Source organism: Struthio camelus, chromosome 3 (genome assembly GCF_040807025.1).
Source record: "Struthio camelus isolate bStrCam1 chromosome 3, bStrCam1.hap1, whole genome shotgun sequence".
Classification (NCBI taxonomy): domain Eukaryota; kingdom Metazoa; phylum Chordata; class Aves; order Struthioniformes; family Struthionidae; genus Struthio; species Struthio camelus.
This window is the reverse complement of record NC_090944.1, coordinates 50,391,853-50,419,737: the sequence shown is the minus strand read 5'-3', so window position 1 is coordinate 50,419,737 and position 27,885 is coordinate 50,391,853. Positions and strand designations below refer to the sequence as shown.

At 40.0% G+C, this 27,885-nt stretch overlaps 2 protein-coding genes across 5 annotated transcripts in view; one reads left to right on the top strand and one right to left on the bottom strand.

Annotated features, from left to right (window-relative positions):
- Positions 1 to 1,800: 1,800 nt before the first annotated feature.
- Positions 1,801 to 24,558, bottom strand: CASP8AP2 (caspase 8 associated protein 2). 4 transcript variants are annotated; one of them, XM_009668370.2, is made up of 10 exons: positions 24,268 to 24,558; positions 22,214 to 22,289; positions 20,901 to 20,981; positions 18,780 to 18,880; positions 17,623 to 17,697; positions 16,796 to 16,911; positions 12,340 to 14,861; positions 6,480 to 9,450; positions 4,449 to 4,548; positions 1,801 to 3,092 (listed from the first exon to the last, which is right to left on the bottom strand). In XM_009668370.2, the coding sequence occupies exons 2-10, from the start codon at positions 22,260 to 22,262 to the stop codon at positions 3,036 to 3,038; spliced, it is 6,072 nt and encodes a 2,023-aa protein (XP_009666665.2). In that variant the 5' UTR covers positions 22,263 to 22,289; positions 24,268 to 24,558; the 3' UTR covers positions 1,801 to 3,035. The 4 variants fall into 4 exon arrangements, with proteins under 4 accessions (XP_009666665.2, XP_068793878.1, XP_068793880.1 ...); XM_068937777.1 differs by lacking the exon at positions 24,268 to 24,558 and adding an exon at positions 23,415 to 23,515; XM_068937779.1 differs by lacking the exon at positions 24,268 to 24,558 and adding an exon at positions 22,831 to 22,957.
- Positions 24,559 to 24,794: 236 nt separating this feature from the next.
- The window catches only part of MDN1 (midasin AAA ATPase 1), a 113,641-nt gene continuing 110,550 nt past the window's right edge, over positions 24,795 to 27,885 (top strand). The window contains exon 1 of the mRNA XM_068937775.1: positions 24,795 to 25,068. Within this exon, the coding sequence (XP_068793876.1) occupies positions 24,970 to 25,068 (99 nt within the window). The 5' untranslated portion in view covers positions 24,795 to 24,969. The remainder of the gene's footprint in view (positions 25,069 to 27,885) is intronic.

The window sequence follows — 27,885 nt, the reverse complement described above, 5'->3', positions numbered from 1 at the left end:
GAAGTCACTTTCAATGCTGCTTCACAGAAGTTGTAGTTACCAAGCCATTGGCCAACAGTTTTAGAAAATGTTTTCATTTACCTAAGGTTTCACAAATAAGACTGTAGATTAGATTTACATACAGTACATTTTGAAAATATGTATCAAAATTCTTACTGAAGAAATAAATTACAAACAACGGTATAAAAACACTCTAAGCCAACCTTTGTTCAACAAGAGCATAAGTGGGTGAACTTTACAGAGTTTTATTTTTTGCATTACTCTTACAGTAAGCAAACTATTTAGTTTATACAAAATAAACCTGGAGTTTTATATAGTTAAAAAAATCATCTTTGGCTAAACAAAGTTCTCTCTATATTTATACATATATTTATATATATATACACATATCAGATATTTTACATGACCATGTAGGAACCTGTACACATACTTACAGTAGATAGAACATAAAAAAAAGTTTCATAATTTACAAAAAAGGAATCCAAGTCAGAATGAAAACAGTAATTTCCCTGCCCCCCCCCACCTTTAAAGATATAAAAGTAAATAAACATAGACAAGGAATAAAAGACTTTGTAGTAAAATACTGCCTGCTTTTGTGAGACAGAGAGAGAGGAAGCACTTAAGTGAAAAGAGGCTGCTTCCCTCAGTGCCTTCAGTGTTGTGTACATTTTGCTCTATAACAATAGTTAAAGAAAAAAATCCAAAATATTAGCTGAGTCTGGGCATAAGCACTGCTCCACAAACTAACAGATTCAGTTAGATATAAATCTCTAATAAGCAAACAACTGTCACAAATGTTTGTTTAGAGCAAGCATGGATAGGTATGCAAATCCTGAACTGAAATCACTGGGCACTGCCCGCGTAGTTCAGATGACACTTGATCCTCAAAAGCAAACATTTTAGAAGCAAGCATACAAGACGGAAGACTGCCAAAGTTGACATCATAACCTATTCAAGTAGTTCTTTCTAACATTTTCCAGAGCACTGTCTAAAATGAGGATGGCACCCTGTTTGGCAGTGTGACAGTCATACTTCCACGGGGCATGCAGACAATACTCCAAAGGTGTCAGTGGCAACATCTTTGATGAATTATCTGATGGTTTCTAGAATCAGAAGTCTATTCCGTTAGTTACTATGTCTTGGGGAGGGGCCAAAACCACTATCCTAAAACTGAAGAAGCGGTCGCTAAATTTTGGAAAAAAAAAGTTTGTGCTCTTAGGTGGAGCTGCTACTCAACCAAAGCGCTAGCTAAGCAGATGTTTTAACTGAATAAAGACCATAGCAATTCTGATCCTCAATAAAGAATAAAAACCTCAAACCCCAACGGATTCATAATACAAGTATGACCTGTGCCACTCCCAGTAAATATTTTAGGGGTTATGAATGAATATTTCTTAAAATAAAAAGCTTTTTAGAAATTTAGGGTAAAGCAGTAAAATATCTATCTATCTATTTTATATATATATATATATATATATATATATATATATATATAAAACACACACACACACATATATATATATATATATATATATATATTTACTTCTAGTACCTACTAGATAAATTGGAAGCATTTCTAAGTTCTTTTTTAAATAAAACATGTCATGAATTTCTGATGCATCAAATTTGTAAAGATAGATACACTGCTGTCAAAACAAGTCATTTAGGCTTCTGAATATGCTTGCTTTTACAAAAAAGTTTGTCTTTTGGTTAGTAAGCATAAAGTCACATGTTATAGAACTGTAAGGGTCTATTTCCAAACTCCTGAAAAGAAAATGGCTTGCTGATTTTTTTTTTTTTGGGAAACAAAACAGAATGTTCACTATGTAGAAGGCCAGTCAAGTCACTTTAGCTCAGGCTAAGCTCAATAAACTTAAGTGCCTTTTCCAAATGTAATTTGGGGAAGATGAATATCTTATCCCTTTCCAAAGCAAAAACTATTTTTGAAAAAAAAAATTCCTATACATTTTCTTCTGAAAGAAGAGTTAATCAGCTGTGCAAAATTCAACACTAAGTTTGCTTAAATATCATCAAAACTGTAAAATACTTTCAACTACAAGACAGTCCTTGGTAAATGAATGCTCCTTATCACTGCGTTTCGCTATTTAAAAGAATCTGAAAAACTTGTCACTGCGTTAATAACTGGCTTCCCTCTCTCAGAGTCAGGAGTCTCTTTACCTGACTTTAAAAATCTGTAAATTAGGGGTCTAATCGACACCAATTGTTTAGGCACTCTCCATTGTCAATGGAGAGAGATGGGCACCCTCAGAGAGGAATTAATTCATTTCTTTCCACTGAACACTGGAGTAATGAAGAAGTGGCTTAGAGAACATGCTTAAAGTTGAAGGCAAACCCTACATACATTGCTAGATTCCCTCCTCGAAGCAGACTATGAGCAGCTGACAAAGCAGCAAAGACCCACCTATTCCTTACCATCATAATCCAATTACTAGGTAAGCAGCTTTTCAAATTATTGCTATCTTTGCACTGTCCTATTTAAAAGAAGGCCTATCTTCTCAAAGTACCAATTCCCACGTTTCAGCATAACCAAGATGATGTATTTGTAATTTCCTAGGATTATCTACCAACTAGGATTACCCACCAACTACCTTCCAAGAAGTTCTATTTTTTCAATTACCATTCCACATCACCATATACTGTACCTCTGACAAGTTAAGCAAGAGCCATCATTTTCACTAGAGTGCACGCTCATCCATGCTTATAGAATACATTTAACCAACAGAAGATTCACCACCTTAAAATGATACCTCCCCATTTGTATCTGCACATTCTTTCTCAGCTAGTTTGTAGCTTACTCTGTGTTATTCTCTTGCTATCTGAGCCAGAATAAAGCATTTCAGTGGAAACATGGACAGGGAAGTAAACAACTAATTAATAGTGCACTAGATTTACTGAACTAAATTTTCTGACTTGGACACCTCCACTAGTCCCACTATATGAATGCAGTGGTTGTACTCCATCACTGCTGATAACAGCTAAAAACCCTGTAACCACAAAGCAGCTTGGTGGTAAGTTCACTTGCACTTGGATTTCTTGAAAAGCTTCATTAACTGCTTGAATCTTTCTGAAACCTAGAGGATGATTAAAAAAAAAAAAAAGGCATATTATTAATACCCTGGCTTTCCGTATCTACCAAGACAGACTGACCTTACAGCATAAGGATTTAAAAACAAAACAAAACAAAAAACATTATTTCATTCCTTTTGTTTGCTTCCATTACATTTTAGGGTGAAAATTTCAGGAGCACAATCAACAGGCTAGTTGGATTTGTGGTTCAAAGGATTTAGGAATTATTCCTACGTCTTTGACATCTGAAATAGTCTCCAAGCTAATTACAGAGAGCCAGAATCAACTGCTGGTTTAACATAGGATTCCTTCCAACAGGAAGGTTTGACAGACAAAAGATGAAGGCTTCAAAAATAGCAGACTTCATTTTTGTCAGGTATAACTGAGAGTAAGATTCAAATGAAAAAAGGCCAAAGACTTATTTTTGCTTTTTATCTTCTCAAAAAGTACACTTTATCTGCTATTTTCTACTGTCTTGTACAACTGTGTCAAGTATTTACAGCTCATTATGGAATAATCTGTCTACTAAGGATTTTACAAAACTTGTCTGTACGTGAGAGTCCAAGATTTTTTTTTTTTTTAAATACAGCTACAGCTTATAATAGTGATCTTGGTCAAGCATAAACTAGTATTTCTTAAAGCTATACACATATAGCTATAGCATATCTACTATTGTATTGCAAATGTCTACGTGAAAAACTACAATAAACAGTGGCATAAATGCACAAACATCACTTTTTGTTTAAATCCCATTCTTCCACCCAAAGAGCTTCTAAGACCCACAAAGATTCTGTCCCATGTACAAAAGTATATGCAAACCTCTGTAAATACTCTACATTAAAATGTGCGTCCTCTGAAGTTTCTTAATTAAAAAGTTGTAGAAGAAAAGAAAATATTTTCATGACAAATTACCTTTCTGCAAAATCTTGAGCTATCTTTTAGAGATAATCCTAATTCTTTTATAATCAATTAAACAGCTGCAAAGACTTTTGGCCTCTCTGAATTACTTTTCCTTTATTTTAATGCTGATTCAAAAATATGAGTTACTGAATTCATATTCAATAATGGATATGAACTCACATTCATAATAACAGTAGTCTTCCCTAGCCTACAATTGAACACAGCAGCTTCAAGGTACTGGATCAGGCAGTTAATCCCTGGACCATAATATGCCCTTAATATATATTTTTAAGAAGCAACAGCTGGGAGAATCTAAAATTTTTCTCTCAAGATCTCCCCATCAAGGCGCCTGAGAACCAAACCACCCCAGACTGGCAGGAGATCTCCAAAGATCTTCTTTGTTCAATTGCAATCAGAAACGTAATAGAGTTGTTATCAAGGATAAGAATCATAATGCCTACCTGATTTGGGCTTTTGTTCAGTCTAGTGGCTAAGGCAACAAAAGTTTTGCTGGAAGGTCCTTTTCTCTGACACTCCAGTAAGATTTCTCGGTCATCGTTTCTGTAGTAAAAATACATTTTATTTTAATGTTAATACATACATATGTGTGCATGCACACAAATAACAAAAAAAACACATACATGCATATATAAAACCCTTAATATTCCCGAATTCCAGAACATGATTTCAAATGGTAGTAATTAACTGATGGAGGACCTTCCCCTCCACTAGCACAGAATAACAGGGTCATCACAGACAAACAACTGGTAGCAAGGATTACGTGATCCTGTTACAAAGGATCATAACATCCTTCATAACAGGATAGGATTACTACAACAGAGTCACCTCAAAAACTCAGGGCAAGATCACTTTAAGCTTCTATAGCAGAAGCTTAAACCTGAATTCAGAAAAACTCCTAAATTCAACAGGGGCCAGCAAGTCTAGGTAGCTACCCATCCATACCCAGACCCGCCTCAGCCTGCATGGCTAGGCAGGCAGCTCTGACCTAAGGCCCACCAAAATTCACAGAATAAACAGAGAGGTGCCTGACTCCTGGAAGCGGCCTCACATAACAAACATAGTCTGAGCACATCTACTGTTCAAAAGGGAGAAAAGGACTGGGAGCCTATTCATAAATGTGTCACTGATGTGCTCTTTTTCTTGCTCATCAGTTTAGGTATCTGTAAAATGTATTATATAGACTCAATCATTTCATTATAAAGCAGCTACAATGTGCCTTTGGTTGAAACATGGGATATCCCAATAAGTTATATTTATTTAAATTTTCTCTATTTTCAAAAAAAATGTCATGACTAGTTATTTAAAGAAACTCAACAGTTGTTTTAGGCATTAGTTCAAAGATGGACAAAGACTGAGACAGATAATATCTAGTCACATTCCTAAGGGAAGTTGTAGGAAACTCTTCTCATCTCACTGGTTTGCATGTTTTACAGTCTTTTTGCCTGCAGGAGTTGATTTTCTCTAAAATCCTACCTAGAAATTTACCTTCATTCCCAACTACACTTTAGGAAAAAAAAAAAGCCTGTCCTGAAAATTTTAGGAACTTCTCTATAAAGCGTTGTGTGGTATGAAGTTGTAGCAAGAACAGTGTAACTACCTAACCGTGGTTTCTCAAGGATTTATTTTATGCCCTCACACCACAATAACTCTGCTCCCACACTATGCAATTACCTCCAGCATCTATAATCACTTCATTTTCCTCCCACATGCTACTGATTGAGCAGTAATTACTGCATACGACGAGTGGTTCCAAACAGTACACAGGCTGAAAGGTTAACTAGTGCATGTGTGCAGACTGAGCAGTGTAAACCCCAAAACAAAAAACTGTTTGCTCTCATGTCGTCTTTCTGAGGGGGAAACCTTTGGCTGCTCTCCTTTACTCAGTCACTTCTAGGCCTTGAAGGAACACGAAAGACTTCCATGCCCTATCAAGTTTGTTTGGAATTTTTGAACAAGATAAGAAAGGGGCAGAGGAGACAAAAATTACAGACGGTGCAATATACTAGACCTTGTTTCCTTAGGATACAAATCTTTAAAAATAAGAACAAAAATACCGTTGCTTTGGGAGATCTAAGTAAGCGAGGAAATTTGTTCTGAGGTATGGAAGTCTTCTTGTTTAAAAGGCAAGTCTGATGTAACCTACCTTGGAATCATTAAAAATCACGCCCTTTCAAAGGCTACGTGCATGATTACGTGAAATGAGTTCATCTCTTAAATCTGTTTTCCACTGGACAAGCCTTATAGAAAAAGGGTAAAATAGACATTGGTGCCTTTCTATGGCACTCTAAGGGGAAAAATCAGTCTCATAAAACCATTCTACAGACATGAAAGGAGGCTCCTATACCACTATTTAAAGATAGATGCAGAGCTTCTGAACAACCAGCCATCCACTAAATTCCCTTTTCCTCCCATTTTTGAACACACCACAGTTTAAACAACAAAAAAATCCAAATCAAATCAGAAATCATTACCTTGTCCAGGAAACTACTACTTCTCCTTTCTTCTTAACGATGTTTTTGGCATACAGACTAGGTGAAGATGCAGATGAAACTGACAGAGAAGAGTCTTTGTTCTGAGGCAACTCATTCTTCTTACTGGAAGATGGTTTGGGTACTGAATTCATCTCTTCGGATATCACATCACGTCCATCATTCCTTTCACCCACTGATTCGCTTTCTTTCCGTTGTCTTTTTGAGTTAGAATTGTCTACTACTGTGTCTTTTTTCCTTTTTTTACTAGTTTTATCATCCATATTTATTTGGCATCCTACAGCAGTATCTGAAGTGGATTTTATTTCAAGATTACCTTCACCTGCCACAATCTCATTAGAAAGCTCTTCTGTTAAGTCTATAAATGCATCAACAGAGCACTCTTCCAGTTCTTCCTTCTTATCACTGATTTCTGAGTTTTCGGCAGGAGTTTCCTGACTCCTATTATCAGCAGGGGATTGTACTGCAAGACATGAATTCTCATTAACAATATCATCTGTTAAGTCTATGTCTGACTCCACGCTGCGTCCAATGGAAAAAGAAGCTTCAGGTCTGAGAGCAATTTCGTTCACGTTTTCAGGTACTTTCAATTCGCGTGTCTGAGAGTGTTCACAGTCTTCATTTGGGCTTTCGGTATCATGGCTATTTTTGTTTGCAGATTTTCTACAGGGCCCAAGCAAACCAGTAGCTTCTTCCTTTCTAGTACTGTTAGGCGACTCCTTCAGAGGCTGAGGTGAGGCACGACTTTGTTCTTGTCCAGGGCTGACGTAATGCAACTCATCAGTCTTCACGAGATCTGGCTTGAGAGTTTCTTGCACAGTGGCTCCCATGACACACTGACTGTCCCTTTCTTTTTCACCACCTCTCATTACTTCATTTTCATTCTTGGTTGAGGATGCCCGTGCCTCCTTCACTAAGGCCATGTGATCAGATGCTTGGGAGGTACATGGCACTGCACGCCTAATCTTTACAATAAAATGGTCATTGGATTTCTCCATGATTACTGCTTGCATTGGTGGGCTGGGGCGACACTGAAAACCGGGAGCAACAGGCCGACTTGTCCATGATGAAGAACAACTTGATCTACTACTTGAGTTATCAGATTCTAAAGCCAAATGGATGTCTTGCTCAGTGGCATCCTCCTCTTCGAGGAGCGCATCTTCACTGTAATGTGCGCTAAGTACACCCTCAGGAGTTGAACCAGAATTATTCTCAGGTTTTAGGAAGCTGAGATGAGCATCTGATTTCAAAGGTGATGGAATAGTTAAAGAAACAGCCAAATCTTCAAGGAGAATAGAAGAAACAAAGGATTTATTCTTCTGTAAACTGCACTCATCTTCTTTGCATGAAGTTGCACTTGTAGGAACCTCAAACATACAGCTTTCATCTAGTACATTTGGATCAACTGACATTTGAAGCCTAGACGATAAAGAGGTAGCTCTTATAGGTGAAACAACAGGCCAGTTAATATCCTCTACTGGTCGAGATGCCACACAAGCATCCTTTGGAGCAGTCTCTTGCATTAATCCAGCATTATTACTTCTGCATTTCTGACTTTCTAAAAGCTGTTTTTCTGGTGTCCTGAATTCCCAATCATGTCTGTCAATATTGCCACCACTTTTTTCCAAGAGATCAGAACCTTGCAACAAACTTTTGAAAATTTCACCCATCTGAGCATCACTCACAAGATTAAATGTAAGACTGGATGCTTGTTGTTCTGTGAGAAGATCATAACTAACATCAGACTTGTTAGCATCTTTGGATAGCTGAAATCCTTCCTTTTCATGTCTTATACCTTTCAATGGAGTGAGAGTGCCTTGTATATTATTCTCCTCAGAGGGCTGCACTTTGGTTTGGGAAATTCTTGTGTTATCAATGGAGTTAAGACATTTTGTAAAGGTAGTTTTTGGTGCATCAGTTTTATTTTTCTCATGGTGACACTTTTTTGGTGGTTGATAATCCACAATTGGCTTAGAAAGGATATATTCTTCAGTCCTTTGAGATCTGGCTTTCAGAGACTTTTTTCGAGATCTTTGAACATCATTTTTGTGACTGATTTTGTGTTTTTGTTTTCCCGTTCTTTCAAACTTCCCTTCCTCGCTCTCATTTCCCACATTTACTGCATCACATAGTTTTACTAAAATTCTCCGTATCTTTTCAAATAAGTAATCAAGCTGCTCTTCTACAAATTTCCATAACTGTTTTTTCCTATCTGATACTTGTTGTTCGAAAAGATGATCCACTATGGCATTCTTTTTAACTTGCTTAAGTTTAGACTCTATAGTATCACAGAGATTCAATTTTAAAGTCTCATTTAATGTAGACATCTTGGAAAAGTTCAAGTATTTTATTAATGACGTGAAATTTATGATGGCAGATTCTATAATTCTGTGAAAATGCTGAACTGGGAAGTGTACCTTGAACTTCATATAATTTTTCCTCACCTGCTTTCGTACAGCTCTTAGCATTTGCATAATTTCTTGTACAGTTGAAGGTTCAACAACAATTTGAACTATTTTTTCAAGACAAGCAATGCTCACGGTTTTATTTTTCTTCATCTCCTTTGAAGATCTGAAAGTCTGGTTTTTATGTCTCTCTCTGTTCTTCTTTGTACTTAATTTCACAGAAATAAACTTTCCATTATCTTCATTGCAACACACAGTTTTGCTCTTTTGATTATGAGGATTGCTGGTCAAATTTCGTTTTTCAGGAGAAGATCTTGGTCCTGATTTTTTTGTATTTTCAGAGGTTCTTTCTGGTTTAGATTTTTCTTCATCATCATCGTCACTACTTATAATTTCTCCTTCTTCTATTTCATCTGAAGAGATGCTCAGCTGGGAATCCATCTCTAGGTGTTTTCCAGACATGCTACCTGGCTTTTGATTTTCTTTATTTACCTCCTTTGACAAATTCTTTGAGGGACAGACGACAATCGTACTTTCAGGAATTAAATCTATAAGAAGAAAACAGTTTGCTAATCATCATAAAGCAAGCAATTATAAACAACCATTTTAAGAAAAACATGGAAGATTCAGTTCCATGAAATGACTGTTTAGAACCGTTTTTTTTTAAACTTGCCAACTACAAGTCAGCTAGTTTGAGCTTCAGCTATGACAAGTTTGGGCAGTTCTCTTCAGTAGCTACTAGTTCAATGGAATTTTTCTGGGCTGCACAAGGCAAATGAGGACATAACTTTTCACCAAAAAAACATGATCTACCTCAAGAACTCATCTGCTTAAGAGAGAAAAAAACAAGAGGATTCCATCACTTTTGAACTTCTTTCTATTCACTTCGACAGGTCTTGTTGACACTGCACATCACTCAACTTTAACATCATTATGGATTAACGTCTGCATACAATTGTTTTTCTGTTACAGGTTTTACACTGAAAACAAAACGTGCAGTACAAATCACTTATTAATGTTTGCATTTGACTATCTTTTCCAGAGCTGATAGAAAGGATCTACTTGACTCTTCAAGTCTTTCCATATACGAACTTACTAAACAGAGAGGCCCATTATACTCCACACTGTACACATGACAAACTCCTATTTCACTTTTCGAGGCATTTAAGATTACCAGCACCATAACTAAGCACATAATTTTTTTTCTTATAAATTTTTTGGCCTCCAGTTCGGGTTCCCGAAGGATAGGAACAGGGAATGAGATATGACAAGAAAGGCTAAAGTTTTGTCAAATTTGGTATGCTTTATTCCGTCCCACAAATAAGTTTGTTAAATGTTTTATATATTTGAGATGTCACTAAATATGTATTTAATCATTATTTTAATTCCCAAGCAAATGCCATTTTGTTAAGAAAAATAAGCAACTACAGTTAGCTACAAAACAGCATGTTACAAAAGAAAAGATAAGCTTATTTCCAAGGTACAACAATTCCAATGAAGCGTGTATGTATCGATTAACAAGATTTGTAGCTGTTTAATTTTAGGCTTGCGGGGCACTCTAGTTAATAAAATGCTCCACATGCTCCATCACATGGGAATTAGACCACTTAATGACCTCTAACAAACATTTAATCTCATAAAACAAGAGATTATATCTAAATTCCTTTCCCTAAAAATGAACTTGTGATTATCACTTTAAAGCTATGCTGGAAGATGTTCACTTTATACAGATTGCACAGGATTAAAAACATGTTCCATCACTGCCTCCACTTCAGCTTTACAGGATCAGCAGTATCTTTTCAAACTAATCACTTTGATATTTCAACAAACTGAAGAACAAACTGAAGAACAAACTGAAGAACAAACTGAAGAACAAACTGAAGAACAAACTGAAGAACAAACTGAAGAACAAACTGAAGAACAAACTGAAGAACAAACTGAAGAACAAACTGAAGAACAAACTGAAGAACAAACTGAAGAACAAACTGAAGAACAAACTGAAGAACAAACTGAAGAACAAACTGAAGAACAAACTGAAGAACAAACTGAAGAACAAACTGAAGAACAAACTGAAGAACAAACTGAAGAACAAACTGAAGAACAAACTGAAGAACAAACTGAAGAACAAACTGAAGAACAAACTGAAGAACAAACTGAAGAACAAACTGAACGTAGTTGAAATAAGGTAGTCACATATGTACCCCTGCACTGCAGAATAGTAGAAAGGAGAGTACTGAATTTCAGGGCCAAGAAAAGCCACAGCCTCTTGTCAATTTAATAGATGCAGAACATTTGATAGGCATATCATTAGCTGGATCACAAAGACAACTTGGCATCTAACTCGAAAGATTAAAAATACTGCTTTGTAATACGGTACCAAGCCCCATCCAGGATGGATTCCTCTAATAGGCAACCCAGGGAAACACCACCAAATGAAAAAAACGTTTTTATTTGGCGTTCACCTACTCTGCTCCCAAAGCTCTCATGTCTTCACAAACAAATCACCAGCAATCTCACAAATTTCAAAGAATATAAACTGCTGTACGAATGATATATAAACTGCTAAAGGAATTCATAGTTAGGAGAAGCTGCCTTAAGCACAGGAGGAGGAATTTCATATTAAACCACACTAAGACTTGCAAAAACACATGAATAAATCCTTTTTTGTCTATTTCTGAGTATAAACGTCCACAGCCTCCCACTCATCTTCCAGTGGGAAATAAAAACTTCCAAGAAAATTTTTTATTAGGACAACAAGAGATTACAAGAAGATTTAAATTCACACAAGTGAAAGATTTAAACATTGGGTTCACCTATTTTCTCTCCCTTTGTGTGCTGTCACACATTTTATCTCCTTGACATACGGTTTAGGAATTAGATCTTATTTCATTAATGATATAGCCTATTGATCTATGAGTTATTTTACTTTTACTTCAACCGACTCAAAGTTGTAAAATTCAATTGAAATTCATTCAACAGGAGAGAAGAGTCATCCATTAGCTGTCATTCACAGAAACCGAGTCTCAAGTATTCTCCTGCTGTCTTGCAAATAAATACTTTTAATTATCTGATCCTAAATGACTTCTACCTCGACAAATGTAGAGAGAAAGATCTAGTGAGACCTAGTCAGAAATTACTACGCTTCGGACAACTATATTTTTAGAAGTCTGTACCTAACTCTTATTTCAATCACTCATCTGTAAGTGGTGACCAACCCCAATTTTGCAAGCAATAATGTTCAGTTGGTGACAATTTTGATAGCATTATTAAATGGATCTAGTTTAAACGAAAGAAAAAAGAGCATTTTGACTTAAATAGCTTAAGAAAAAATGTGTATGTTTGAGAAATCAGTTAAAAGAAAGTCATTTCTGCTCTCTGTGAAAACATACTCTAAGCATTTATGCATGAAACAAATTATGAGAGACATACACAAATACCTTTGTTGTAACTCTTCACAAGACTTTTGCAGGGACTTTCCATCCTAAGTGCTTTAGCCAAAGGACGCATTGGACTGTTCAGTGGGCTGATAGCCTTCGGAATATATCTCAAGTGATTGAGATCAATGCTTAGTATTGAACTGTCATCATCAACAGGAATGCTGTTAGTTTCTCTGTCTTTAGTTCTAGGATACGTCTCACCACTAAGAGAAGATGCTGTCGTAGTGACTTCAGGTAAGTCTGGCTCCAGACTACAGGCATTCCGGTCAACTATTGGTACTTCCTTATCAGTTAATACAGTTCTCTCAGGTGACTGAGATGGATTCATATTAACTTTGCAGATATCCGGTTTCTCAACAGAACACTCAACATTCTCTGCAGCCAAATGATCACTGTCCTTCACTACTTCCATTAAGCAGTCTAGTTTTGTCTCCCTAATGCCGTCAGCAACACCACAGGACTCCAGGTCACCAGAACTTCTGGCCTCTGAGTCATCTACGGCAAGGTTTTGAGAGCTATGTTGGTCCTCTGTGATTTCTACATCCGCAGCTACCCACATTTTATCTTCCTCTTCCTTCTCTGACCCAGACTGAGGAAGGGCCCTCAGACTTTCACTGGCAGATTCAGATTGCGCCACTTCTACTGCCGGCTCATCACCATCCTGCATCACCCCCACTACCACACGTGAATTTTCACACTGTGCAATGCTCCCTACCACTTCCAGAGGCAAAGCTTCTGGGTGATCCAGATCCACTGCTGCCACTGCTGCTGCTGAGGCTTCAGATTCGACCAAGGCAGGAGCCTCTGCTGCTGCAGACGAAGTTTCAGCCTGCACTTCATCAGGAACCAGTACCTCTGCTGCTCCTGGCAAGGCCTGGGGCTGTAACTGACCCATTACTGCTTCTGGTAAGGTTTCTGAGCTCACATCATCAGCTGCCACTGCAAGCGAGGCTTCAGACTGTGCTGGACCAGCTGCTGCTACTTTCAAGGCTTCAACATCAGAATTCACAGAAGGAGGCATTGCCGGTTCCAGGTTGATCTGAGCTGCGCTGTCCAGAACTTCTAACTGTGAATTAGCTTGCTCTGCAGGACCACAATTAACAAGGTGGGCAGAATCTAGTATTTTTGTCTGCGTTGCAAGCTCTGTACTTCCTTCATCAGCGGCCTTTTGGGAAGGCGTTTCAAGCCCATCAGTTGGAGACAGACATTGTTTTTTAGCAGGAGAAAGAGTTAAATTTAGCTTCTCCATAAAGCTGAGCTTTAAGTCTTTGCTTTTTACCCCAGTTTGATCATCTTTAGTTTTTGGAGGTTTATGGTCCTTTAAACCATCTGCTACTCTGGATGCTTCTTCGGGCTTATGTGACTTGTTTCTCTCACCTTTTGTAATATCTGTACCTTTCTTATAGTCTTTTGCAGATTGGTGAGAAATCTCTTTTGTAACTTTCCTTTCATTCCTAGAATGTCTATTTTCATCCTGACTCTCTCTTTCTCTTTTCCTTTTTTCTTCAGTTCTATGTCTCTCTGATTTGGAATGTGCTGTTTCCCATTCATATCTACTACTACTTTCCTTGGAGCGTGTGTATTTATGCTCTCTACTGCTGGAACTAGAAGGTGAAGACCTTCCTTCTCGAGAAGTATGATCATTTGTTCCTCTTTCTCTCCTGCAGTCAACGTCTCTTCCTTTTCTAGAATCTTCCACACGACACTTACGTGATTCATGTAGGTTCTTTGAATGTTCATTCTTTGAGTGTGGACTACCGACCCTACCAGACCTCCTTGGTTGCTCCTGTAGTTTTTCATTTGGTTTATTTTTTTGTCCAGAGTTTTTTTCATCTTTATCATGTGTTTTAATGTCTTTTTTAGTCACATTTTGTGACCTTTCATCAGCATACAACTCACCTCTTGTCTGAAACCTCTCCTTACCGGTAGCTTGTTTCTCCCAGGAAGAAATACCCCTTTCTGCCCTCCTCTCTACACTCGGACTACACTTCAGTTTCGTGCTCTGACTTTTTTGTTGCAACTCAGTTTTACTAGCCTTCTCTGACAGGGTTTTCAGCTTTTGATGAGGATCTGAATTCCCCTCTTCGCTATTGATATTGTTAGCGGTGCTCTGATGTATTTCTCTTTTGTATTTGTTGACATTTCCCTTGCTATACTGTTCATCACTTTTCATTTCTTTTCTTTCCTTCCTGTTATCCTTGTTGGAACAGTGGTCATAATTTAGTAGACATGCATGAGTACCATCATTGCAGACCTCTTCAGGAGGGTATCTCAGTGAATGTGGACTGCTCCTTTTTCCTGAGTTAGACATCCCATTTTCCATAGTATGGGATGAGTAACTGTGATGTGGATCTTTTGTACAGTCATTTTTCATTCTATGATCCATCTTTATACTGTCACCTAAATCAGAAGGGGGTCTTTTGGCGTCTTTTGTTTTACATATCTCAAAGCACCTTCCATTAGTTGATCCTGGAAGGTATGTTCTGGTGAAGCTACTTCGACGACTGCGCAATTCTGTTAGCCTGTTTATAAAGAGAAATAAAGTCATGTTAGAGTTTACAAATTCATGTAAAGATAACTAATGCCAAATTATAAAGAACCCTTATCTTTCCAAATATTTGTCGTACTTTCTTCTAGTCTCAAGTTGAAGGAAACGTGGGATAAAATGGAAGTTTAATTATTTCTATTAGCACAGAGAAAAAAAAAATTCTATACATATTTTCCAAATGAAATTCATCTACAGAAAAAATAAATCAGTGGAAAACTGCTGTATTGGGTATAATTATCAATTTTAATAATTCAAATTAGCATTTCACTGACCAGGTATAAAAAGAGCCTTCCCTAGAAACGAAGCTGTTCTATATACTTCAGGGGTTTGAACCGCTAGTGACTTTAAAAATCAGAGCAATTCAATAATTTACTACATCGTAAACTGGCAGCCAAAACAGTAGGAATAACGTGATTGTGCTTAGTTAACCCAAAAAGCAAATAAGCTATTGTGTTTGGAACTTGCTTCAAGCTACGGAAAACAAGCAGTAAATTACGATAATCAAGCCTCATTAAAGCCCAGTGCTACTGCTGCAAGGTCATCATAATAAAAATAAGGACACATGCGGCCTGTATGTGCTGAACTCTTATTCATCAACGATAGGATGCAGCAAAGCTATCTTAAAAAAAAAAAAAAAAAGGGGACACTTTTCTGCCATATTCATCAAAGTATTCTATGCACACTACTACCACTAACCTAATCCATAAAGAAACAGAAGTAAAAGTCATGCCAACAAACCATGGAAACAAACTACCAAAAGTATGGCTTCTGTTTTTTCAGAGCCAAGGATGAAGTAGCTCCTATTTTGAGAATGTGATCTTACACGATGTGAACTACTGAACACTGAACTAAAACAATGTTGCTGCTGTTGTTATCCAAAGTCCTTTTCTATATTTCTCTTTAATTTTGAGCTACATGGCCCAAGTTTCGCATGGCTTTAGTCTGGCAATTAAACATGTATTCGTGTATTGTGAATGTAATTATATTCACGTATTTTTGAGATAAGCATTAACAATCCCCCAGATACTATCCTCAGAGATGTGAAAGTGCCAGCTACTTTGTCACAGCCAATCAACTGAAAGAATTGCACGTTCAAAGCTCTTGACATCAATGAGATGACGTCTGGCAATATACTTCTCAATATACTTCTAACCTCTACCACAACAACATCAAATCAACCTTTTTCCTTACAACACTTCTGGTGCAAGAAAATATCAAATGGATGAACTGAAGTACAAACAAACCAGTGACCTGGCTGAGTTCACACAAGTGACAAGCAGGCGATCTAGTGAATATAAGCCAGGGTCCTGGCTTATACAAACTGCTTTGGTTTCAGAGCAGTCAGAAATGTTACAGTCAGCGACTCTACCACTCCTAATTTAATATTATTCTTCAACTTGCAATAAGATTGGTAGTACACAGAACTTACTAAGAATTCTCTACCCGTTGTCCTACACCACTGGAGAGGGAGCTTTCACATCTCATCAAGAAGACGTTGCATTGTCTCTGTATTATTTTCATTTACTGTCTAAAAAGCTCCATGAAATTCATCAGCTTCTGAGACCATAAATTAGACTAGCTCTGAAGCTGAAATATGTATCGGTTTTGATATATGCAAGATGGCTCAACAACCCAAAAAGAATATGCTGTAAAACCAAGTTCAAAAGAGTTGAGGCAAACAGTCACCTTTAGAATTACTCCTTGCTTTCCCAACAAGCAACCAAAGACCTCATCAAGCAAAAAAGATACACACACATTTCTTCTGATTGCACCAGTGTTAGATTATGCAAATAATTATTTAGTAAATAGTGGTTTTCTTCCCTACTTAAAACACATGCAGTTTTCTAACAACTGTACAAACACGACAGGGGAAACAAAAATGTGTAAAGTTCCATTGACGAGTTGTACCTCTGATGGAGGTTACTGATTTCTTCATCCTTACGGTTAATTTCCACTCTTGCTGTTTTGATAAGTGCTGAAATATTCTTTTTAAGAGCTTGGTTTTCATTTTGTAGAATGACATTCTATTTGTAAATGTATACAACAAATAACAGAGAGAGAGAGGGAGAAAATTAGCTTCGATATTAATCCAGATACACAATGAAAAGCAGTACAAGAGAGTCGTTATTAAAAAAAACTCATTGTCTGTAAATGAACAGTAGGACATACAAAAACAATTTTGGATAAGTCAGAATTAGTAAGATCCAAAGGTGCTGTTCTTTTACTTCACTCAAATTTCTGCTGCTGTTTATATTCCTGGTAATTATTTAGGATTTTTTAATCATACAATTTACCAAAATGGAAATATGTCATAAATCAAGTCACCTTAGAGCTGAAAAACTATAATCCTTCCCTTTGTTTCATTCCTTTACCCAATGTGTTGCTTTCATAGTTTGTGTCAAATATAAGATATAGATTTTTATCACTGGAAGAAATGGAGACTTCTCTGCTAACTATTGATTTGACATGCTTATTTTTAATTAAGGAGATAGAAGATAGTTTTTCATCAACTATTGTCTTACTGCATGCAGCATTAAGAAACAAGTGAATTTATTTACTTATTTTGTCAGTAGGCTATCCTAGCAACTACCCCAGCAGCAACAACTGCTAAGTGCTTTAGAAACCCCCACGCAATAGACTAAGTCTGGAAATAATATGTAATTAGTTCTCTCTCAAAGAAACTTTCAGTTTGCTTTACATAAGTCTTAACAATGTTGTTCTTTGAACCACAGTACCTGTGCCTGTATTTCCTTAAATTTCTTCATCAGCTCTTTGATTTGCTGTTGACATTTTCCATACTCTGTCCGCAACTGTCAAATAGAAAAGGATTCACAGTATAGAAGCGGACTAACTCCACCACAAAATATCCTTCTGGATTTGTAGTTAACTAACACAGTAATTGATATTAAAAAGTTACGTTTTTTTCTAAAAGTACATATATACAGCCATACTAAAACAGAAAACTTCTACAGGCATTAAAGTCACTAAAACGTCACAGGCACCTGTGTAGGACGAAATCTATCTGTGCTTGCACAACAGTAACAGGCTAGAGAGCAACAGGAAGCCATATCACTGTGAAGTTAAAGATAAGATTATTGGGGCTCAGGAAACAAGTCCTCAGTGCTCTACAGATCACAAAATCTCAAAGATTTAATATGAAATCAAAAATGAAACCTTTGACATGAGTCTTTCATTAAAATTGGACAGCTGTAAAACTTTCATGGAAGAATGGACCACCATTTCTGTATTGTCATACTTGATAGACAACTGCTTTCAAATTTTCCAAGTGACATTTTAATCATTTAGTAGATTCCTGGAGGTTTCGCTCCTGCTCTTTCTATAGCACATTTTATCCGTGGACTTTTGCTTTTTACTCCAAATCTCAAGTTTGCAATTAAGATGTGTTTTATGGACGAGGATGCACGATACCACATGAGTAAGTGTTCTGCTCATTTGTTAGAAGCAGTTATCTACTGCATAGTTGTCTTCAGTCTCGAGGACAAAAATTAACGACACACGAGATCAATCCATGGCCCACGTGCGCCCAAGTCTGGTAAAATTCCTTTTGTAAAACGTCAAGATTAGTTTTGCATCAAAAAATTGAACAGACCTTCGACTAGAAAGAAATTACAATAAATTTTCTCATAAAGTAATTGATAAAATTGCACGCAAACGGACATTAAACGAGAACAGACCATGCCAGATTTAGAGAGAAAGATTTACTTACTATGATAAAATTGTTGATATCAGAGTTTCTCAGGACACTCTTGTTTTTACTTCCCGATTCAGAAACAGTTTGCCTTTCCAGTAACGTGAGCATACTGGAAGACATTTTCTGCGCATTATACAAAAAATTTAGAAAAAAAATTATTTCTGCAGCATTAATACACACCTCATTGTAGGATGCTTCCTTTGCAGTTCCTTCTTCAATTAATATCTCATCAAATAAGTTTAAACTATTTCCAGTGGGTGTAGAACTTGGAGCAGAATTGTCTGTAAAAAGAAAAAAAATTACATAAATGAAAAGCTATTTTTCTAGCTAGCTTGCACTGTGCTACTGAGGAAAAGACTTCTAACACACAACCTTACCTGAGGAAACGCCCATTCTCATTCTCAATTTCAACATTTATGTTAGTTTTATTGGAAAAAACACGATCCACTTTACACACACACACATAAAAGGTAAGGATGAAAATTTAGAAAAACTATAGATTTATAGGACATCTAAAAACAAAGGTGGGTGCTTTTTGCGACTGACTGATAACACGTTGTTCTAAATCAAAGGAGAGCTAATTCAAGTAAATCTACTTAATTTACAAAGCACAAAAGGGCTACATCTAAGTAGTGGCCTAAGGTTCCATAACTCCAGAGCCAGCAGAGAGCAAAACGCTAGAAGAAATGTATGCATCCTGCAAGCCATTTATCTTGCTACCAGCCTTTGAAACAATTGCAGTTGAAAAACATTATTGAGAAAAAGAATACTCAGATGCCAATGACCTATGCATTCACAAACACAGATCAGCTGATCAAAAATGGGAGAAAAAGAGCTTTTGTAGAGTTGGCATGGGCTTGAACACCATCTGTCTGAAGTGCTTCTTGCGTTGAATACCTGTACTTTGCTCTATTTTATATTCCCTCTCAAATGTAAACTCCTTTGCTTTCGTTCCAAGGAAGTAGAAAAAAAAACCCCAATTCCTCAGTTATCAGTGTTTTCTCTTGACCAACCTGTGTGCTCTGTTCATCAAATACACACTATTTACGGTACCTGATTTATGACACCTCTCAAATACAGATTAATTTACAGAAAACAAATTAAGTTAGCTATCAAAGCTGTGTTTCAAGCCTTGACTGCAGTTTTTGGGTGCTACATAATGCAAAGAATACTAACATAATACAAGAATACATGCAAATAATACCTTATTCACGTTTAGCAACAATCTCAAAGATTTTTTTAAATTATAAAAAAAAGATCCCTGAGAACTAGACTACATAAAGTCATTTGTAATCCATGAAATGTTTGCATCGCATTAAATTGTTCCTTTTTGCGCCTTTTAAATACACTAAACAATGTATTCCTGTATCTGAAATACGGAATCAGAAAACATTCTCGTATGTTGTAACAAATATAAAATGAAAGAGAGAGCAAGGGATGAACAGATGTTTTACATCTGTAGGATCCAGTACAGTCCTTCCATAAACATTCAATGAAAGAATGGCGGAGGTTGGAAGGCATCTCTGCAGATCATCTAGTCCAATCCCCCTGCTCAGCAGAGTCACTTAGAGCAAGTTGCCCAGGACCGTGTCCAGATCGCTTCTGAGTAGCTCCAAGGATGGAGAGTCTACAACCTCCCTGTGCAACCTGTTCCAGTGCTCCGTAGACAGCTTTGTACAGAAACGCTTGTTAAATGTTTGGAACTGCATTTCAGCAAGCTTTACACTAGGACTCCTAAAAAAGAACATGTTCTGGGTCTGTCTCTCTCATATTTTAAGAAAGTAAAAAGCAAATTAATTTACGTGTGTGTGTGAAATTATTGAAAAAGAAACAAAAGGTTAAGAGGACCTACTGAATATACTGTATTACAGTGACAGTATGTTTTGGAGCTCTCATGACAGATTTAGATATCAGTGACTTTTGGATCTGGTCGATGGTATTTAAATGCCATGAGAGAAAAGTGTCTTTCCCACGGTAAAATGTCCTATATCAAGGCACGGTCAAAAGACCTGAAGTTTCCCTGCACCTCTTTATAAACATATGCCCCAAGTCTCTTAAAATAGCCAGTATCACATGAAAAGTATGCTATACAAGTTCAGCTAATAGATTTAAGAATTCTCAGCTGTATTTTTACAACATATAACATATACACCTTGAATTCACACGAGTAGGTCACTAAAGTATATCTTGGCTCAGGTAAACGTACACTTGTAGCTAACTGCCATCTTGCTTGAAACCAGTCTAAAAACCACTGAGACAGTATAATGCTTCAATACAAGCAGCAAGTTACATTCCACCTACCAGGAACTGTTAAACCATTGTCCAAGCCATCATAAATATCCACTGAGCTCTCATCATCTTCCTTAAAGGGAGAAGCTTCAACTAAAGCAAAAAAAAAAAAATTATATATATGTATATATATATATATATATATATTTATTTATTTATTTATTTACACACACACACACACACACACACACATCTATATATGTATGAAAACTTTTAGTAAACTCCAATCTCTAGCTCGCCTTCAAACTTTAAAAAGAGCATAAGTATGAACCTACAGGAGTAGTGAAATACAGCTATCATTGCAAATAAAGGAAAGCAGGCACGGCATAGTAAAAGCCAGGGAAACTTTACCCAGTAAACTACTGCTTCTATAAAGAAAAGATCTTTAGTTACCAGAGAGTAAAGATAGGTTTCTAAGATCAGTTCCTACGACTTACAAGAATTGTGCATGAAGGAAATTTTACAGCTTTAAGAACAAGTAAACTTAAATTATAAATTAGCTAAGCCAACCTTACCTGTATTTGAATCTATTTTCTAGAATACGTTAAATCCGGAAGATATAGAATTCCATAAATTTTGATAAAAGAACTATTATGATAAAACCACTACTGTTAGAAGAAACGCTTCTCACTAAGTAACAGAAAATAATATAACAGTCTGTATCATAACTCAAAAAATTGCTATAATATTACCATCTATTCACACACTAACTGATCCTATGAAGTTCCATACTAATCTTCTCAGTCTCTCTTTATTCCTTTTTTGGACGCCTCTCATCCACCCTATCTGAATCCCTCCAGTTCTGCAAAAAATAGTTACTGTAAAGAAAAATATCAACATGCACAGTCCTTCTGAGGCTGGGACTCTCACGTATGTGTGTGAGATGAAACACCTGCTGAGCAGATAATGTTACAGTACCTCGCTTGCTTGTACTATACCAGATGAAAGTACATTTGGCTCCTATAAATAGGAGATAAAGGACCAAACCTCTTAACGTGTCCCAGTACACGCTTCACTAAGATACAGTTAAAGGTTGAATTATATGCAGTAAAATAAAGGTGAAAGGCCTGTCTCAGGCATCTCCAAAAACATAACGGAAATCGAAAACATTGTTACGATTGCAAATCCAAACTCACTAATGCAATATGGCTTACAAAGATGCTGTGCCACAGCCACACAATTACGGTTGCAGCTTTTTTGTATTTGTCCCAAATTAAATTGTTACCACTTTGTTTTCTAACCAGTCTTTGACCTATTTATTTTCGTTACACTGCAGATGTGTTATTCCACTGCAGAGTAGAAAGTAATCTAACACAACATCTTACCATTGTAACAGTTATCAAATAGTCCCAGTCCATCCTCATCTGTTGCCATGATACAAATTCCCTACGGTTTCCCCATCTGTATGACAAAAATATCAGAGGGAAAGACAATAGGTTAACCGACAATTTCAGAACAACCTCATAAAACAGAAGCATCTTGGCATATGCCAAAGCTACCTGAGGCCTTTGCTCTTTAATAAAACCCAGCAGTGCGTTGAGAAGAATCTTATATCAAGATAACAAACTGAGAGCTCTATTAAGAAAAACAAGAAAGCCTCTGTCCTGTAAATAAGTATTCTGACTTTCAACATAAGGTGTCCAGCTGTATCTTTCACTCACAGGTACCAAAGAGGCATCTCAAAGAGAAACCTTTCGATATGCAGATGAGTACTGAATTGTGTTGCCCGATCAACCAAATGCATATGGACCAACTGAACGCATACCTTAACCAATTAAAATAAACCTGATTACATACACAACTTCTTTTTCTGCTGACCATCTTAAGAGCAAGTTTCCACTGCCTGACAACACCACCCAAACTAATAAGGAGCGGTAGGCAGGCAAGAAATACTGCGCCTACCCGAGGAGAGAGCGCTGCTCCGCCACAAGACGTACAGTACCTGCCACAACAGCTGTCGCAGAGTGGCTTCACACGTAACGCACGCGCTTGCGGCACTGATTCACCCAACGCCACCCTGTAGCGAGAGCAGCGGGCTGCCCACTGCGCCGGGCAGCGCAAGGAGATGCTCAGATGTCAGCGAAGGCACTGACTGATCCTCCCTAGCACCGCGCAGATGGAGAATTACCGAAGGGCTGCGTGGCCTCGACCCCCCCCACCTCCTCCCCGCACAGGCCGGGGGGGGTGGGGGGCGGGCGGGCCCCGGACCGCCCTCGCCCCCGCGCACCGGGCACCGCACGCAGGTGGCACCCGGGGCCCGCAAAGGCTGGGGGGGGAGGAGGAGGGGAAGGGGGGCCGGGCGGTGCCGGGGGCAGGCGGAGAGGCCGCGCGGGCCGCGGCGGAGGGGAGAGGGGCGGCGGCGCGGCGGCGGCGGCGGCGGGCCCCGCGCGGCGGCCGTGGGGGAGGGGAGCAGCGCCCGCGCGCAGCCGAGGCGGCGCCGGGCCCCGGCGGGCTGGCGGAGGGAGCGGGGCGGGGGGGGAAGGCCGACGCTCGCGGGCCCGTTGCGGCCGTCGCCCCCTCACCCACCGGTCGGTCGGCCGCCGCGCCGCGGCCGCCACCCCGGCCCGCGACACCCCGCAGGTCGCCGCCGCCGCTCCCGCAGGCCGGGCGCCGAGGGGGCGGAGCTGCCCGCCGCGGCAGCCAATGGAGCCCGACGCACGGCGCGTCCCCGGCCGCGACGTCAGCAATCCCCGCCCCCCAGCCGGGAGCTGTTGGCGCCAAAGCGAGCGGCGCGAGGCAGCCGCGCCCCGCCCCCAGGCGGTGGCACCGCCCCCGGCGAGCCCCGCCCCTTTTCGGCCGTAGCCCCTGGCTCGGCCGGGCCGGGCCGGGCCGGGCAGGTCCTACCGCCCGCCGCGCAAGGGCGTTGGGCGCAAGCAGCGCGCCTCCTGTCTCCGCAGGCCGAGCAGGCGGAGGGTCCCGCACTCACAGGTTACCACCGCGGCTCAGGCGGCAGCTAAAGCCGGTGCCCGAGCGTGGGGCGCTCCGTGGCGTGCGTGCAGGCACGACGGGCAGAGGAGCAGCCGCAGAAGGTACCTAGGCTGTTTTTAGCGACACTGCTGTAGAAGTTAAGCACTCGCCTCTGCTCTGCCTGCTGTGATTTGGGGTCCTCTCTGGTGCTGAGGACAGGGTCCCTGCTGCTGGTGTTTGATACTGAATAGCTACCCATGGCCCCCTCTTAAAGGCTGAAATCTGAAGTTGTGCTTCTGCTTTCAGTGACTTCACTGTCAAAACCCCTTAGAAACACTGCTAATATTTTAGATGCAAGTGCACCTTTACTGGCTCCTGCCACCAAGGTAAGTGCAGGAAGACGACACCCACAACCATGAATACTTGCCTTTGTGGAAATGCTAACAGGATACTTTTTCCCCCCGAGTCTTACCCATTTGTTTATCTCTAGTCACCACCGACACTCGTCATCAGTCAGAAGTTTTTCGCTGATACGGTGACCTAGATTTAAAACACTCGAAGGCAAGCACGGTGGCTTGTCCCTCCCATTCTTAACTAGGCCCATAATAGGCAAATCCTGTACTAGAAATGACAACTCATTCAGTGGCAGCTGAACAACAGGGCTGGACGGAGACAGAGTAAATGAATGCCTGCATATTAGGGGCTGCCCTGGTACTGAAAGCGGGTGAGATCTGCTTCAGCTCCTGGAACGGCCCCGCACAAACGCCCGCGGCTGGGATGGCCAGGCCTTCCCAGGCGCGGGCGGGTCTGGCCGGAGACTACATATCCCAGCATGCTGTAGGCTCCCGTGCTCATCGCGGTCGGCCTCGGGGACGGAGCATTGCACGCTGGGACATGTAGTTTCTTGGCGCGCAAGGGCCGGGGGGGGAGGAACCCCGCGCCTCCCTTTCCTGCGACGTCGCCGGCAGATGACGGCAGCCGCCAAGCGGAAGTCCGCCCGGAGCTGCGCGTCTCTCCCGCGCCCCACGTGTCGCGCGGACTCGGCAGCGGTTGCGGGCGGTTGGGCGCGCGCCGCCTCTCCTTCCTCTCCCCTCCCCCCGCCGCCCTCGCCGCGCTTCTCAGCCGTTACGCGCGCCTCGCCGCGCCCCGGGGCTGGGGGCCGAGGCGCCGCAGCATGGCGGAGCTGCGGTTCCGCCTGGCGGAGCCGCTGCAGCTGGTGGCTCGCAGGAACGAGAAGAGCAGCGCGGAGCTGAGCAGGTTCCTGGCCAAGCAGGTGAGCGGGCAGCGCCGCGCCGGATCCCCGGCGGCTGGCAGCGGGCAGGGCCGCGCCGGCGGCGGGCGGCGCAAGGCACTGACCCTCGGCGCCGCCATCTCCGCGCGGCAGCTTTGTCTCGTGGCCGCGCTCGCCCCGTGGCCCCTCCGGAGCGCCTTTCCCTCTGCGCGGGGGGGTGTGTGTATGTTTTTTGGGGGGGGGGGGAATCTCCCCCGTGCCGCCCCTTCCTGCCGTGCGCTAGGGGAGCTCCGTGAGGTAGGTGCTCTCCCATCCCCTGGCACCTCTGTCGTTACGCTTCCGCAGGAGGTGTTGTGCCCCGCGGTCGGTTAAAACTTTGAGACACGTCCCGTAAAGGGGCTCTTGGAGAGCAGGGTGGTGAGAGGTGCCGCGCAGTTAGCCACCAGGGAGATGACTAGCTGCCTGTCACCACGCTAGCTAACCACTTTGCTGCAGCGCATCACCCTGATGCTATGTGGGATACTTCCTGCCTTGCTGTCGCCTTTATTTGCCTGAAAGCAGCATGGGAGGTAACAAGACAGTGGACTAGGTTTTCTTGGGTTTCCTTCCATTATTACCAGAGCGATGTTGGAAGCATGTCCTTTCTTTCACCTTTTTTTTTTCTTTAATATTTGTTACTTCCTTAACTGTGAGTAAGGCACCTGTCTCAAGGAGAAGTGAGGCATAAATCATTCACGTCGGTGAAGTACTTGAAGATATGTGATAATAGGATATGAACATATCAGCCTTAACATTGTTACTCTTCTTCATAGTGAAGCTTTTGAAGCCCCTAAATTGTGTACACGTTTCAGGACTCAGAATCCCTGTTTTTGTTTTAGTATCTAGGAACTGTCTCAGTTGCTTGAGGATGAAAAAATTAAATCACGCATTTTTTTAGAATATAGACTTTCACTCTAGTTTGCTGTCTCTTAAGTATGGTTGGGGAAAACTTTTTTTCTGCTATTCAGGGTTTTTTTTTTGTTAGACAGATGGCTTTTTCTTCTGTCACTACAAATCATAGGATCAAAGTTGCATTTGATTGCATGCATTTCTATACTGGAGAGTTGATGCTAGCTGGTGGGAAGCAGTGGAGATGTTAAAGAGATGCTACTCAAGAGACAAATCTCTGAGAAATAGAGGTGAGGAGTAGTGCAAAAGTATATAGAGCAGGGAAAAAATAGATATGATAAATCTATCTCCCCCTTATAGGATGCAGCAGACAGATGGAGTGGTAAATTGAAAGTGAGTGTAGAGTTCTCGGGTAAGGAAAGAGACTGTGCCCTTTCACTTCTGGTGACTTTTGGAGAGATGTGCTTCAGATTTAAAAGACTTGCTAGCTAGAAATCAATAAAGACTATAAAGACTAAGATATACAGAAGCTCTAGAACAGCACATTAATGAACAGTGACATGTTATTTAGGTAACTGAACTGTTAGTCCTAAGTTTGAAGCTACAGATCTAGGGATTCATGTTAGGCTTGCTCTACCAGTAAGCAAACACTGGCCTCAGTCACCTTACCTTGTTTTGTACCAGTGGCTCCACATGTAACTTAACTGTGCAGTCCGTATATCTAGAGCTTTGCTTGCTCTGTGGCTTTATTTTGTCATTCTGGCTTCTTATTCCTCCAGTGTTTCACAAATCGCTGCTCATGGCACTTGCTCACAACCTGTTAAGTAAGGAACAGCCTTTTGAGATTCTTACTAAGTCACTGTTCCTGTGATGACGGAAGATCTTGCTCCACATACTTCAATTTGGAGTAGGAATAGAGCCTTTTATGCAGAACACTGGTATACCATTAACACTGCAAAGGTGCCACAAATTTCTGTATTCTTAATGAGGAAGAGGGACAAAAAAACTCTCTAAACAGTCTTTGTTTTCTGAGTTTCTATTTTTGGGTTATTTAAGCAAACCATGTAAGCAGCAGAGTGGGAGTGGAGGCATTTTCGTGCTGTTCTGTTTCAGAAATAGGACTTCAGTTTCTGTAGGTATCAGCATGTATATTATTCACAAATGTAGAAACTCCTTAATGAAGTATATGTATTGTGCTGCTTCCATTTAGAAGCTTATTTTTTAACTTTTACAAACATGAAATTAAGCTTAAAATATTTGCAAGTGACTTGTTACATTAGCTCAACTGGATTAATTGCTTAATATTTTACTGTGGCAGATACATAGATAGTGGAGTAAATTTCTGTACCAGCTGGAAAAATTAGCTTCACAAACTGCTGGAATGTAGTTTTGCTTTTGTGTCCTACCAAAAGTCTGTTCAAATCAGAACTTTCATTTGTGGAATCACAAACGCAGATTTTATTTGAATAAATTTATTTCTGGTTCCCTGTGACAGTGTACTTTCAGTGTATAAGTTCATGAATGTGAAGGCTAAAATGCTAGTAGGAAGGTAACTTCAGAGCAAAATCATCCTTATGCCTTTCTGTCTTTCATATCCCGCAGAGTTTTAAGCATTGCACATGCACTGAACAATGTAAATGGAAAAAAAAAAAAAAAAAGATGCTTTTGGGCAGTTCTTATTCTTGGCCTATGGGACTAGCCTAGATCTCCAGTTCTATTCTAGTACTGTGTTAGCTTTGCATCCTTCATTTCACCTTTTTTTTTTCTATGAAGGAATGAAAGCTATTTTAATGATAGCCCCAGCTCTTACTATAGCCTTTTTAATCTTAGCATTTTATGGAGAGAAGTTTGTTTTTTTGTTTGTTTGGTTTTTTTGGTAAAGTTGGAAAAAGGAGATGACCGAACTGTCCCAAATTCTCCCAATTTTTACTGCCTGTCAGAAAAATGTCCTGATGTCCTAGCACCTCAGGC

Coding starts and splice junctions, on each gene's coding strand:
- CASP8AP2 (XM_009668370.2), bottom strand. CDS start 22,262: ATGGCAACAGATGAGGATGGACTGGGACTATTTGATAACTGTTACAAT. Junction 17,698..18,779: donor AGGAAGCATCCTACAATGAG/GTGTGTATTAAT, acceptor TCTATTTGACAG/TTGCGGACAGAGTATGGAAA. Junction 3,093..4,448: donor TGAACAAAAGCCCAAATCAG/GTAGGCATTATG, acceptor ATCATCCTCTAG/GTTTCAGAAAGATTCAAGCA.